At 54.8% G+C, this 12,328-nt stretch overlaps 6 protein-coding genes across 6 annotated transcripts; 2 read left to right on the forward strand and 4 right to left on the reverse strand.

The window, feature by feature from the left end:
• Nucleotides 1-464: 464 nt before the first annotated feature.
• A1O3_08126 (uncharacterized protein) lies at nt 465-1,403 on the reverse strand (the record flags this gene model as incomplete). The annotated part of the gene is made up of 1 exon (XM_007738225.1): nt 465-1,403. One exon carries the CDS (start codon nt 1,401-1,403, stop codon nt 465-467), a length of 939 nt encoding a protein of 312 aa, XP_007736415.1.
• Nucleotides 1,404-2,720: 1,317 nt separating this feature from the next.
• On the reverse strand, nt 2,721-3,796 carry A1O3_08127 (uncharacterized protein; the record flags this gene model as incomplete). Its single annotated transcript, XM_007738226.1, has 2 exons — nt 2,721-3,427; nt 3,502-3,796. The coding sequence occupies 2 exons, from the start codon at nt 3,794-3,796 to the stop codon at nt 2,721-2,723; spliced, it is 1,002 nt and encodes a 333-aa protein (XP_007736416.1).
• Nucleotides 3,797-4,750: 954 nt separating this feature from the next.
• A1O3_08128 (uncharacterized protein) lies at nt 4,751-6,278 on the forward strand (the record flags this gene model as incomplete). Its single annotated transcript, XM_007738227.1, has 2 exons — nt 4,751-5,003; nt 5,122-6,278. The coding sequence occupies 2 exons, from the start codon at nt 4,751-4,753 to the stop codon at nt 6,276-6,278; spliced, it is 1,410 nt and encodes a 469-aa protein (XP_007736417.1).
• A 566-nt stretch (nt 6,279-6,844) lies between these two features.
• On the reverse strand, nt 6,845-8,116 carry A1O3_08129 (uncharacterized protein; the record flags this gene model as incomplete). Its single annotated transcript, XM_007738228.1, has 1 exon — nt 6,845-8,116. The coding sequence occupies one exon, from the start codon at nt 8,114-8,116 to the stop codon at nt 6,845-6,847; it is 1,272 nt and encodes a 423-aa protein (XP_007736418.1).
• Nucleotides 8,117-8,623: 507 nt separating this feature from the next.
• Nucleotides 8,624-10,459, forward strand: A1O3_08130 (glutamyl-tRNA synthetase; the record flags this gene model as incomplete). Its single annotated transcript, XM_007738229.1, has 1 exon — nt 8,624-10,459. The coding sequence occupies one exon, from the start codon at nt 8,624-8,626 to the stop codon at nt 10,457-10,459; it is 1,836 nt and encodes a 611-aa protein (XP_007736419.1).
• Nucleotides 10,460-10,956: 497 nt separating this feature from the next.
• On the reverse strand, nt 10,957-11,556 carry A1O3_08131 (uncharacterized protein; the record flags this gene model as incomplete). The annotated part of the gene is made up of 1 exon (XM_007738230.1): nt 10,957-11,556. The coding sequence occupies one exon, from the start codon at nt 11,554-11,556 to the stop codon at nt 10,957-10,959; it is 600 nt and encodes a 199-aa protein (XP_007736420.1).
• Nucleotides 11,557-12,328: the final 772 nt, after the last annotated feature.

A 12,328-nucleotide genomic window follows, 5' to 3' on the forward strand; every position in this document is an offset into this window, starting at 1 on the left:
GAGTATGAGTATGAGTATGATGACAGAATGAACATGGGTATCATGGTATGAGTATGACCATGAGTATGACTATAAGTATGATGACAATGAACATGGGTATGATGGTATGAAGGTACGACGGTATCATAGAATTGAACTTGAACTCCAAGAGCCTTGTTTCCATGTTTCCATGCACCCCTGAAGGCATTCCATTCTGAGGCCTCAATCCATTGTATCTGGATCCGTTGCATCTTCCCCATGGTCCCCGTCTCCTTTTCTTCCATCCGTACACCATGTTACTCTTTCGCCTCCTCTGCCAGCTGCCTCCTTTTCTTCCATCCGTCTCCTTCTTCCATCACGTCTCCTTTTCTTCCATCCGTATCCATGCACCAAGTTACTCTTATTCTTTCGCCTCCTCTGCCAGCTCCATCTCCACCTCGTCAGCAAAGTCTGCCAAGGTATCAAAGCGCCAGCCATGCACCAAGTTACTTCTTCGCCTCCTCTGCCAGCTCCCTCTCCACCTCGTCTGCAAAGTCAGCCAAAGTATCAAAGCGCCAACCATAGCCCACCTGGCCAGTCTGATGCAATTCCCGAACACCGCCGCCGCTGCCCATGCCGGCATTGGAACGATTGATCCAAACACTGGACAAGCCGACCTTCTTGGCCGGAGCGTGGTCGTGGAACAGACTCTGGGCGACCTGCAGGATCTCGTGTTTGGCCACGCCGGCGTCCTGCTCGGCATGGCTGATCAAATACGCGAAGTTGCGCAGGTCCGGCTTGTAGCTGCCGATGTCTTCGGCCGTGTAGACGGTGAAGAAATCCACCCCGTTCAGCGGGCCCGCGCGCGTCGCGGCGAAACTGGCCCGGTCGACGTTGCTCACGGGAACCAGGAACTGGTAGTGTTTCCTCAGTCGGCGCATTGCTGCCACCGTGTCGGGGAAGGCGGGCCACGAGCCGATGCTGGCTCCGAAGGATCGGGCTTCTTGTTTGATTTGGTCGTTCTTCACCTTGCTTCCTTCGTCGGCATCGAGGTCAACAGCCACGATCCCCAATTCCCGCGCAAGTCGTAGATACGCCGCCTCCAGGATCTCCGAGTATCGCGTCCCAGGCCGTTCGGTCTGCAGAGCAGCTTCGACCTCGTTGAATTTCGAGGCGAGTTTGAGTCGGCGCTCACTATGACTGTCGGTTTCGGTTTCATTTCCCTTTCGGTATTGTGCGATATGCGCGGGTGCGTCGGCCGGGATCCTCGCCACCAACGGCTCGAGTCGGTCGAGGATGCCGCGTTCCCAGTCGATCAGCGTGCCGTAGATGTCGAATGATAGAAGCTTGAATGACGACAAGGGTCGGCGTGGTACCGTGGGTTCGGGCATGGGTAAGGCTGATGAGCCTGTACCAGTCCCTGCGTTGGAGGTGGCGGTGGCCATTGATGATGTTGTTGCTGATGTGATGTTGTTGATGTTGTTGTTGCTGATGCTGTTGAGCCCACACTCTCCAGATATTTATCAGTCTACAGAGTAGACTGGACTGACTTCAGTAGTAGTAGTACCCTGCACTAGAGTCAGTGTTTGGTTCAGTCCATATAGCATTAGGTTTAGTATCGTGGATTGGTGTGTCGTCCAGGTAGGTAGATGCTTACTTACCTCGGGTACAGTATGGTAGTGGTAGTGGTAGTGGTAGTCTTTGATGGTAGAGGGACACTACTACCTTACCTCACCTGGGTGCAACCTATATACTATATACAGATATACTGGGAGGTAGAGGTAGAGATATGATGAGGTCTATATGGTGTGTACATATATACCTTACGTACTCCAGTCAAGGGTCATTTAGTTTAAGATACTCCGCAGTCGTCTCGCTATTAGTTGACTATATTCTCAAAGAAGCTAAGTTTACTATCTTATTGTTACGCAAGGTATCCGTACTCCGTACTCGGATCTTTCCGATCCTACATACCTAAGGTAGCACTCCATACTGTACTCCGTACTCTGTACTCCAACTGCACTGCACTGCCGCGTCTTTCCGCCCCAGCTTCCACTTCCATGGAATGTTCGGCAGTGTGTAGTGTGTGCTGTGCTGTGTATTATATCCGAACACTCACTGACTCACTGACGCACGCACGCCCTTGTCTGGGATCTTGCCATAGGGCGTCCAGTAGAAGTAGAAGTGGCAGTGGCAGTGGCAGTAGGATCTACTCCGTACCCTGTATCCTACCTTGTAGTAATGATGCAGACGCTACGGTCATTCCCGTTGCGTTAATTTCACTTGGCCTTGCTCCACGTCGACAACTGCATGTCATGTCTTGGCTGCAACTACAGCATCATACCGTACATGAGGTACCTGGGTAGGTAGGTAGGTAGGTACCTAGGTAGGTAATCAAATCAATATGCCTGTGCTGGCCATAGCTTCAGGCAACACAACTCCAGCGTAAATACTGCAAAAAAGCCTTGGAACAGGTCCGTTGAACGCCTCAATTGTCCTTGTCCCGGTCCTAACCCAATCTCATGTCCATCCCGCCGTTACCATCGCGAATGGCCACCTTCCTTGCTGTTCAATGTCTAATCTTATCCACTCGACGTTTTTGAAGAAAAAGGGTATCTGTTTGTTTTCAATGTAGATCACCAGCCAACACAGAAAGAGACTGTCTTCTCTTGACGTTCCTAACGCCCTCCGTGCTGCGGCCCGTAACTGAGCGGCGTGCCAATGGAGTCCTGAGCCATTGTCAGCTGTGCTGTCCACGCTTTTCACGATGCCATCAGCGTCACCTTTTTGCGCTTGCGCTGGCTGCCATAGTCGTCACCATCATCGCCATCATCGGCGTCCGAAAAGCCCTCTCCATACCCCACGAAACTGTCATCGCCATAACTTCGCTTCTTTCCACGAGTCTGCCGTTTAGGCCCGCTGCCAGTGCCAGCTCCAGCTTGGATCACAGCCGGTGGCGGAGGCGGAGGCAGTGGTCGAACTGCTGCACCATTGGGAAGCCGGGACATGACAGGTTGGACAGCGCCAGCTTGCTGTGCGGAAATGCCATATGGCTGTGGCTTGGGCTTGTCAAACCCCAGAACATCCTCCCAGTGAGCGTTGTTCCTAACCGTGCCCGGTTGCATCTGCATTGCTTGTTTCAGTTTCGCCTTGAAGTCTGGCGTCACCTCGATTTTCGACCGCGCATGCTCTGCGTTCCACTGCTCGTCTGGTTCGAGACCCCATGCCGATGACCCTGCCATGCGCCTTAACGGTCCCGGCTCATCTTCCTCGACATTGCGCTCCCCCTTGACAGGTTTGTTCCGCCCGGCCAGACCGAAGCCTTTGATCTGCCCTTCATATGACTTTCGCAGCTTGTTGATTTTTTCTCCAGTCTTGGGATCTGTTCGAGCGACGCTGCGTAGTACCGGACCTAACCCATACAGCGCAAGCAGATGCTGCTGCGGATTTGGTCGCTGACGCTCGACTGCTGCAAACCCAAATGTTAACAAACCCGCCCAAAACAAACCTTCTGAAGTTGTGGGAGGTGGGGGAGAGTCTTACTGGATCGACAGAGAAGAAAGGCTTCGCCCATATCTTTCTGTAGTTGTTCCAGAGTCATCTCATCCTCCACAAACCTAGAATTGTCGGTAGCGCCGCCGTCTTTCGAGTCCTTCTGCATCGATCCTGCGCTCTCCGCATGATCAACATCCATCGCACTGTCTGTCTCCATCGCACCTTGCCGGTCATGGTTTGTGGCCTGTGTCAGTGGTTCCACCTCCGTTGGGTCCGCCTCCTCATTTCCACCAGGATCTAACCTGGCCCGCTTGTCGCGATGTTGATCCGTATCCTCTGCCATGTCAAAACCTGAAATTCCCGTCACACTGTGCGCTGGAGTCGGAAGAGAGTGAGGATGGATGGGTCGAGATGCCGATTCTGGCCCCCGTCTTGGTGAGCGCGGAGACGAACGGCCCGAAACCTCGCCGCTATGTTGATGCTGGGCGGTTCCATAGGGAGAGACATAACTCTTTGTAGCGACTGACATCAAAAAAGGAGACTTGGGCGATTCGGGGAGACTGCTAGACAGGCGCCGTCGTTTGAGACCCAAGTCAGGTGGTGAGGTTGGCGAAAGCGGAACGGCGGCCGATCGAGAGGACGACGACAAGGACATCAAATTATGCAAGGACTCGGTCCGCAGGCGTTGAACTCGCTATGAGCGACGGCAGGGGAGTGCGGATAGGACAATTGTTCTGGCCGAGCTATTTCTTTCCTTTCTTGACCGGTGGGGACGTCGTGCTGTATCGACGGTTCGCCGGGTGGTAGACGCCGATAACGAGAGGAGGGGCGTGAATCACAGGCGGTCGGCACAGGCGACAGTCGTGCAATATCGTCGCTGAGGCTTTCTGGACGGGTGGAATGAGGTGAGGGAGAATTGCTGCGGGTTTTCGTGGTGAACAAAGACAGACAACGGGGTTGACAACGAACGTAAGGACTGACAGGACAAAGGCGGCTTGCAGCACCGGGCGGACGGCGGCGAGAACCATCACGTGATAAGTCGTCAATCGATGGCATGGTTGGCGAGAATAGTTCACGTGATCAGGGCAGTGCCGGTTAGGATAGGCTACCGCCACCAGAGATCCCGTGACACGCAGTAGTGGCGGTAGCGCAGCCTGCGCAGCCTGGACATCGCTTTTCTCCATACTCAATATCTATACGGAGTACTTGAACGAGGTCTGACGATTGTATATTGTACAGTCGTCCCACGTATCATTTCCAACCTACTTCCCCTTTCATATTCCTTATCCTCGCCAGCATGGAGCGGAGAGCAAACATGCCTCCTGGTCTGCCCAGGGACCGTCCCACTCAATCGTATTGGCAAGATCCTCCTTCAGACATCGCAGACTGTTGCTCCACTCCCGACTTGCCCTCTCATGCCGACGTGGTCGTCATTGGATCTGGAATCAGCGGAGCCAGCATATCTTATAACCTGTTGTCCTCAGACCCAAGTCTGAGTGTTGTTCTCATTGAAGCTCGCCAAGCTGCCAGCGGTGCCAGTGGTCGGAACGGTAGGTGACGCACGTCTTCGCATGCCGCCATGATCCATGATATTCATTGTCGTGCTGTTTCCTTTGTTATTGCCAATATTTGCGATGGTTTCTGATAGCAAATCATTTCAAACAAAAGGCGGTCACACCAAAACCGCCACTTATCGGTCGTTCAGCGACAATGTCAAGGCTGTCGGCCCCGAGGATGCGATGAAAATCACCCGCTTGGAGTATGATACCATGGTGGCCGTGCACGAGTTTGCCCGCCAGCATGGGATCGACTGCGATGCAAAACGATGTCAGACGGTGGATGTCTTCTACGACGCCGCGAAGTGGCAAGCGGCCAAGGACTCTGTCACATTGATGGAAACCCTAATGGGCTCGCACGCTCCAAAACACATCTTCCACGACAGCCAAGTAACGGCCGACAAGTTTCTAGCTGATGGGAGCATTGGCGGTCTGGAGTATGAATCCGGCAGTCTCAGCGCCTACAAATTCACGATCGGAGTACTCAAACTTGCGCTGCAAAAAGGTTTGAATTTGCAGTGCAACACTCCGGCACACCGCATCACCAAGACCACCGCAAATGGGCTCTGGTCCGTGGAGACGCCTCGAGGCAATATCATGACGCAGAAACTCGTCCTCGCCACAAACGGCTATGCCGCCCACCTCTACCCGCCGCTGCAGGGCGTGGTTGTCCCCTTGCGCGGCGTGGTCACCGCCCAGCGTCCAGGTCAGCAGATGCCGCAGAAAGGCCTGGAGACGACCTATTCATTCGTGCAAGGGGATGACTTTGAGTACATGATTTCCCGACCCGCGGGGACCAAATTCGAAGGCGACATCGTGATAGGCGGTGGTACGCATGTGGCCAAAGATCAGGGCTTGGCCGAGTATGGCAACACGGACGATACGACCTACGACAAGGCCAGCGCCGCGTACCTGCTTGATTGCACGAAACGCTCGTACTTCCGAAGCCATTGGGGGCCCGACCACCCGGAAGGCCAGTGCCGTTACGTGTGGAGTGGCATCATGGGAATCTCGAGTGACGGCTATCCCTTTGTAGGGGGTGTTCCTGGTGAACAAGGGTTGTACCTCGACGTCTCGTTCCAGGGTCACGGCATGGTCCTCTGTTTCTTGTGCGCCAAGGCTACGGCTAGTATGGTGTTGGGCCGGGAGGCCGAGGACAACCTGGATGCCTGGTTCCCGACGTGCTACCGCGTCTCGCGGGAGAGGTTGCACAAGAGATTTGCCGGCAGCAAGCTGAACGTGTCGCGGGCGCCCGAGCTTCACTTGTAGAGAGCAGAAGTGCCTCGCGCTCAAATTTCGAAGATACACTAATCGCAGAGTATAGAATAGATAAGGTAGATGGAAGGATGAAAGTCATAGAGATGGATCAATGATTAGACATGGACAGAGAGAACAACCTGTGACAGCAACCTAACAGGGGACGGTGTGGGAACAAGATTCTGATATTCTAAGATTCTTCCATCATAAGCAAGTCATTGGGGCAATCACAGCGAGCCCGACAACATGACAACATGGAGCCGGTCCCTCATCATCTCCAACACGACCTCGACCTCGACCAGCAGTGTCATCTCAAGTCAAGTCAAGGCAAGAAAGCTTGTCCCTTCGAAGTCAAGCCCCCAGGGTCTTCTGCTATGCCATCCCTCATTTGTTCTCCTATCTAGGACTACCCAACGCCGGTGCAAATGCTGCTTTTGAAATCCGAACGCCGTCTAATGCTGCCTCTCGGTCGACGTGAGAGAGGACCTATACCACTCGCATTTCACTGCCATCTGCTCCAGTCTCTCATAGATCGTGATTCATTGCGGAGCCTGTGTATCCGTCATCCTTTCGCTGGTTTACTGGGTTTGGCATTGAGCCTGCTGAGGCCCTTCGTCGTCTTCCCAGGCATCTCGGCCATCCTGACCGCCGATCTCCTCGATGTCGGCGACCTCGAAGCCAACTTCGTCGGTTTCGTCGGCCTCGATCGGTGGAGGCGGCGGCGGCAGCAATTTCCGCAGAGCCTCGAGGGCGGCCGGGTCGGAGAAGTAGCCGTCTTCAGGGAACTCGATCTCGACGAGAAGATAGAGATCGCCTTTAGCATCACTCCTCTTCAAAGGCATTCCTTCACCGCGCACCTTGAGGACTTCACCCGCTCGAAGCACCTGGCCGGGTGTCTGGGGATGGTGAAGTTCGATGCCTCGCCCGTCGAGATGCTTGAGAACGACGCGGTGGAAGCCGGTAAGAGCTTCGCCTAGAGTGATGGAGAGTTTCGCGGTGAGATCATTGCCGGTCCGCTGGAAGGTCTCATGTGGAAGCTCGACCAGATGGAAGATGATATCGCCCGTCTGCTCTGCCCCCGGGACCTGATCCGCCTCGCCCTCGAGTTTGATCTGATCGCCTTCTCTGGCACCCCGAGGGATATAGAGTTCCAGCTGTTTCCTTTCTTCAGTGACCCGCTTGCCTTTGCACTTCTTGCATTTGTCTTTGGGATTCCAGACCTGGCCTGTGCCTTCGCAGGCACCGCACTCGACCATACGCTGCGTCAACATGCCCGGGCCAACTTGGCTCAAGATCTGCCTGACACCCTTGCCCTTACAGGTCGAACATTCCTTGGGCTGGGCCTTTTCCACACCGCCGGTCCCGGTGCACTTGGAGCATATGACGTTCTTCGTGCTGGAGAACTTGACCGTCTTGCCCTTGTACAGGTCTTCCAGCGTCACCTCGTATTTTTGATTCTCATCGGGACTTCGTCGCATCTTCCGTGCTCCTCCCATGCCTCCCATGCCGGGCATCCCGCCGCCCATACCGAACATGTTCAGAATGTCTTCCATGTTGACTTCGCCGCCCATGCCACCGGGCCCTCCTCTGGAGCTGTCGAACGCGGCCATACCGTATCTGTCGTACATTTGTCTTTTTTCATCATCGTACAGGATTTCATAGGCCTGAGTCACTGCCTTGAATCGAGCCTCGGCTTCTTCTTTCTGCTCGTCTGGAACTTTGTCAGGGTGATGGGTCAGGGCGGCCTTGCGGTAAGCCTTTCTGATATCAGCCTGGGAGGCATCTTTGGGGACGCCGAGGACCTCATAGAGGTCGACGTCGTTGTTGTCGCTACGGGGGTCGCCGTTCATGTTGGGATTTGTTCACGATGAAACCTCTTTCTGGTGGTTGGTAGATGGGAGAAGAGTGAATTTGAAGGTCCAAAAATGTATGGAAAACGAGAGAATTAAAATCTGGTGCTTTTTCTGCCTGGGATCAACACTCGAGTACGCAGCGGTTGAAATCTTGCTTACAGAGTCCGACTAGCCCCCAAGCCCCCTAGCCTAAGCCCCGAAGCCCGCAGCAAGCGTCACTACTAGCGAGGCTGCCTAATCCGCACCATTATGAGGGAGTAGGTGGTTCAAGTTGGCTGCTGTACGGAGTACACTTTACGGAGTACGTACTAATTACTATAATTCTGGCCCTGCTTGGTGCGTATCGGTGGCGGTTGAGGACCTCTGGCAGCTTTGAAGCCTGAGCCCCGAGACGCCCTGAACATTCTCGCGCATTCGACTTGAAGATTTTTGTCGGATTACCACACCTTGCGTCCAAACCACATCACGCCCAGTAGTGCCCTCCTCGACCTACCGTCTAGACACATGAGGACGCGCCCGAGCGTTAGGCTCGTCTCTGCCGCCGGCTGGATCTGCAATTCTTGTCGTGCGCGCCAGGCAGCCGAACACCTTCGCCCTGCGCCCGCGCGAGTAAGCCTTGTGAAGACTCGAAAGTCCTCCACCACCAGCACCACCGCTGCCGCTCCCCCCCGAGGCAAACTCCCTGACAAACCGGCTCGAACACGATTCGCCCCTTCGCCCACAGGCAACCTTCACCTCGGATCCATTCGGACAGCTTTGTTCAATTACCTACTCGCCCGAGCCACCCATGGCCAATTTCTCCTACGCATAGAAGACACTGATGCAAAGCGAACGGTACCAGGCGCGGAAGAAAGACTGTACGAGGACTTAACGTGGGCTGGTCTACAATGGGACGAAGGACCGATTGTAGGTGGACCCTACGGACCTTACAGACAATCCGAACGGTTACCCTTCTACAAGAAGCATATTGAGAATCTGCTGGCCAGCGGTCGAGCGTACCGGTGCTTCTGTTCATCCGAGAGGATTGACGAGTTAAATCGCCGCCGGCACGACAAAGGGCTTAATCTCGGCTATGATCGAAAATGTCTTCACCTGTCCGCCGAGGAAGCAGAAGAACGAGTGCATCGCGGCCACCAGCATGTAATTCGGTTCCGCTCGCCAGAGGAATGGCCGCGATACAATGATCTGGTATACGGCCGGAGCGGACACGGCGCGGAGAAGACCAAAAAGCTTTTGGTCGACGAACCCGTCTATGAAGACACGATCTTGATCAAGTCCGACGGCTTCCCGACGTATCATTGGGCCAACGTCTGCGACGACCACGAAATGCACATCACCCACGTCGTGCGCGGGTCGGAATGGATGGCCTCGACGCCACTACACGTCGCACTGTACGAGTCTTTGGGCTGGATGCCGCCGTTGTTCGCTCATGTGCCGTTGCTGGTGGACCAGAACCGCCAGAAGCTGAGTAAGCGCAACTTCGACTCGGACATATCCAGTTTCCGCGAGAAGGGCATTTTCCCAGAAGCGTTGGTCAACTTCGCCGCTCTGCTGGGCTGGTCGCACACCCAGAAGAACGACGTGCTGGACCTTCCGCAGCTCGAGGCGCTGTTCGACCTGAAAATCACAAAGGGCAACACCATTGTCTCCTTCGACAAGCTGCAGTATTTGCAAATCAAGCATGCTCGACGCAGGGTTGAAGCCCAGGGCGAACATTTCGAGCAAATGATCCGCGACGTGGCCGTTGCGGTCCTGGACAGATACGGCGCCGCGCGAGTCATGCAGTTTCTGGCCAAGCGGTCTCTTCACGACGTGCTGGCGAGCATCCTCCAAGTCGGGTCGCTGCCGTACCGAACCGCTGTGGATTTCGCCGCACAGTGCTCCATCTTTTTTGAGCCTGTGCCTCCGACGCCGCAAAAGCTCGAAGAGGCAGGCATTGATCCGGCCCATCTGCATTATCTGCGCGTGGCTGCGACGACGTTGTGCCTTGTGCCGGAGTCTGAATGGGCCGAGGCCGTCCACCACTCTCAATTGCGCATGCTGGAACAACAGGTCCCAGATGAGGCCGTCGGCGCCGCTGCTAAATGGAAGCGTGACCTCTACCACTACCTGCGCTGGGCATTACTCGGCGGCGAGCGTGGCCCAGGCATCGCCGTAACCCTGCAAATCCTGGGCCGCGACACGTCTGTGGGCAAAATCCAGGCTGCGAACCGCCTGGCTCAAGAATTCGAGGCCGGCACGGTCAAGAAAGATGCCCATGCCCTTGAGGCGCAGGCGTTCAACGGCACTCGAGATGGGAAGAGGCGCCTTGACAAGGCCTGGAATGCCTATACTCTGTAACCGCTTCCTCTTCCGCATGTCTAGGTATCATACCACTTTACATCTTGTACGCCATGTCTGTACTGTACCTGTATAATACCAGAAGGTAGTTAATTGTCGTAACCTTTCTCTCAACCGTCCGCTTTTTTACATTTATCGCCTAGTCTTACTAACTTTCCGAGGAAGCATGGTGGTCGGTATAGTGTATACAGTGTAACACCGCAGCAGATGGAATCGTGGAAGCACCCGATGAGAAGGACTTGAACGTTTTCTTCGTGTGTCATCCCTGGCACCTACTGGTCGAATGAGGTAGCTTTTCTATGCTGCATGCATGGTTTCCTTTCCCATGCTTCGAGTCTTCTCCGAGTCCAAACCGTCAGCTCAAGAACCCGTGTCAGCCAAGTCTGCGGAGTTTGAGACTGGCACACTGGCACATCGTGAACTTGTACATTTTCGACCGTTGCACATGGTCCTCGTACGTCTTGAAAGCAAGCAACCACACTCTGCAAAGTTTCGGCTCATTCTGTAACCTCACGGACCAGCTCCCAGTTCCCCTTGAGATCTTCCTTCCACAGCGTGACCTTGTTGTCCCCACCGCTAACCGCGAGGATATTGCCGCTCAAACTCCAACTGACCCGCCACAAGACGGCGTCGAACTCGAGTGTTTTGGCGAGCGTCCACGATCCCGGCGCCATATCCGGGCTGGCATTGGTCCAGATCTTGACCGTCTTGTCCTGGCTTGCGCTGGCAATGTATGTCTTCGACAATAAGGTAGGTGACCACGTCACATCGCGGACCCAGTCCGAGTGTCCCTGGGGAAGAACTGCAGTATTCTCATACGCCTGTGAGGCCGTATTGAAATCCCAGATCTTGACGGCATTGTCGCTGCCGCCGGTGACGAAGCGTCGAGCGGGCGGAGTCCCCGCGCCGCCGTCCTTGCGCGCAATCGCACCCGGAGCTCCCGCAGGGGCCCAGCTTACAGCATTGACACCCATTGGATGCGCGGGGAATATAACATGCGCCCACTGGTTGTCCCGGAACTCGAGCACGCTGACATTGCCATCGGACGAGGCGCAGGCAAGCAGACATCCTAGCTCCGGTGGCGCCCATGACACCATGTTCACGGATGCGGTGTGGATGGTTGAGGTAAAGACTAGAGACCATGTTGGTTGCTGGTTGGGTTGCTGGGCAGGTGATTCGCGGTAGATGTGCACGCGACCGTCATAGGATGAGGAGGCGAGCAGCGTGCCAAATTTTGGATGGGCCCAGGAGACACACCAGACGGCACCGTCGTGACTGTAATGGAGAGTCAGCAGCTGATTGACCACGTCGTATCCGCGAACAGAGTGTGAGGAGTGTGGGAACCAAAGGGGAGAATACCCTTTCAATGTCTCAGTTAATCGGTGCTGATCGCCGTCAATCTCGAAGATCTTGATTGTCTTGTCACTGGAACATGTTGCTAGTCGGCGACCGTAGTAGTCTAGTACTGCATCATGCTATACAGATATCACATTAGAGATTTGCCTTCTTCTCCTGGTCGCCGCAGGGAGGAAACACATAGTGAGGTGCAGAGGGAGCTGCGAAGGGTGAGGGAGACGAAAAGGGGAGGGAAGGGCATCATCGTAAGCCGGGGGCGATTCGAGGCATGTATTGTCGGAGTAGTTGCGGATCGAGAAGGAGAGGGAAAGAGGAGGAAGCAGGTCGAGGTTCAAGAGACTGAGGACGTACAATCATATCATCGTGGCCCGAGTTCGCAATGACTTGCGCCTGTCCGTGGTTCCAATTAGCAAACGTATTCATATATGATCCCATGTGTTCCGCATCTTCAAATGTCGCATGCCGTGGTAGGAGAAGGAAATGCTCAAGCCGAACTTCCACACTTCCACCTCT

The sequence above is a fragment of the Capronia epimyces genome (assembly GCF_000585565.1).
Source record: "Capronia epimyces CBS 606.96 chromosome Unknown aczIQ-supercont1.7, whole genome shotgun sequence".
Lineage (NCBI taxonomy): Eukaryota > Fungi > Ascomycota > Eurotiomycetes > Chaetothyriales > Herpotrichiellaceae > Capronia > Capronia epimyces.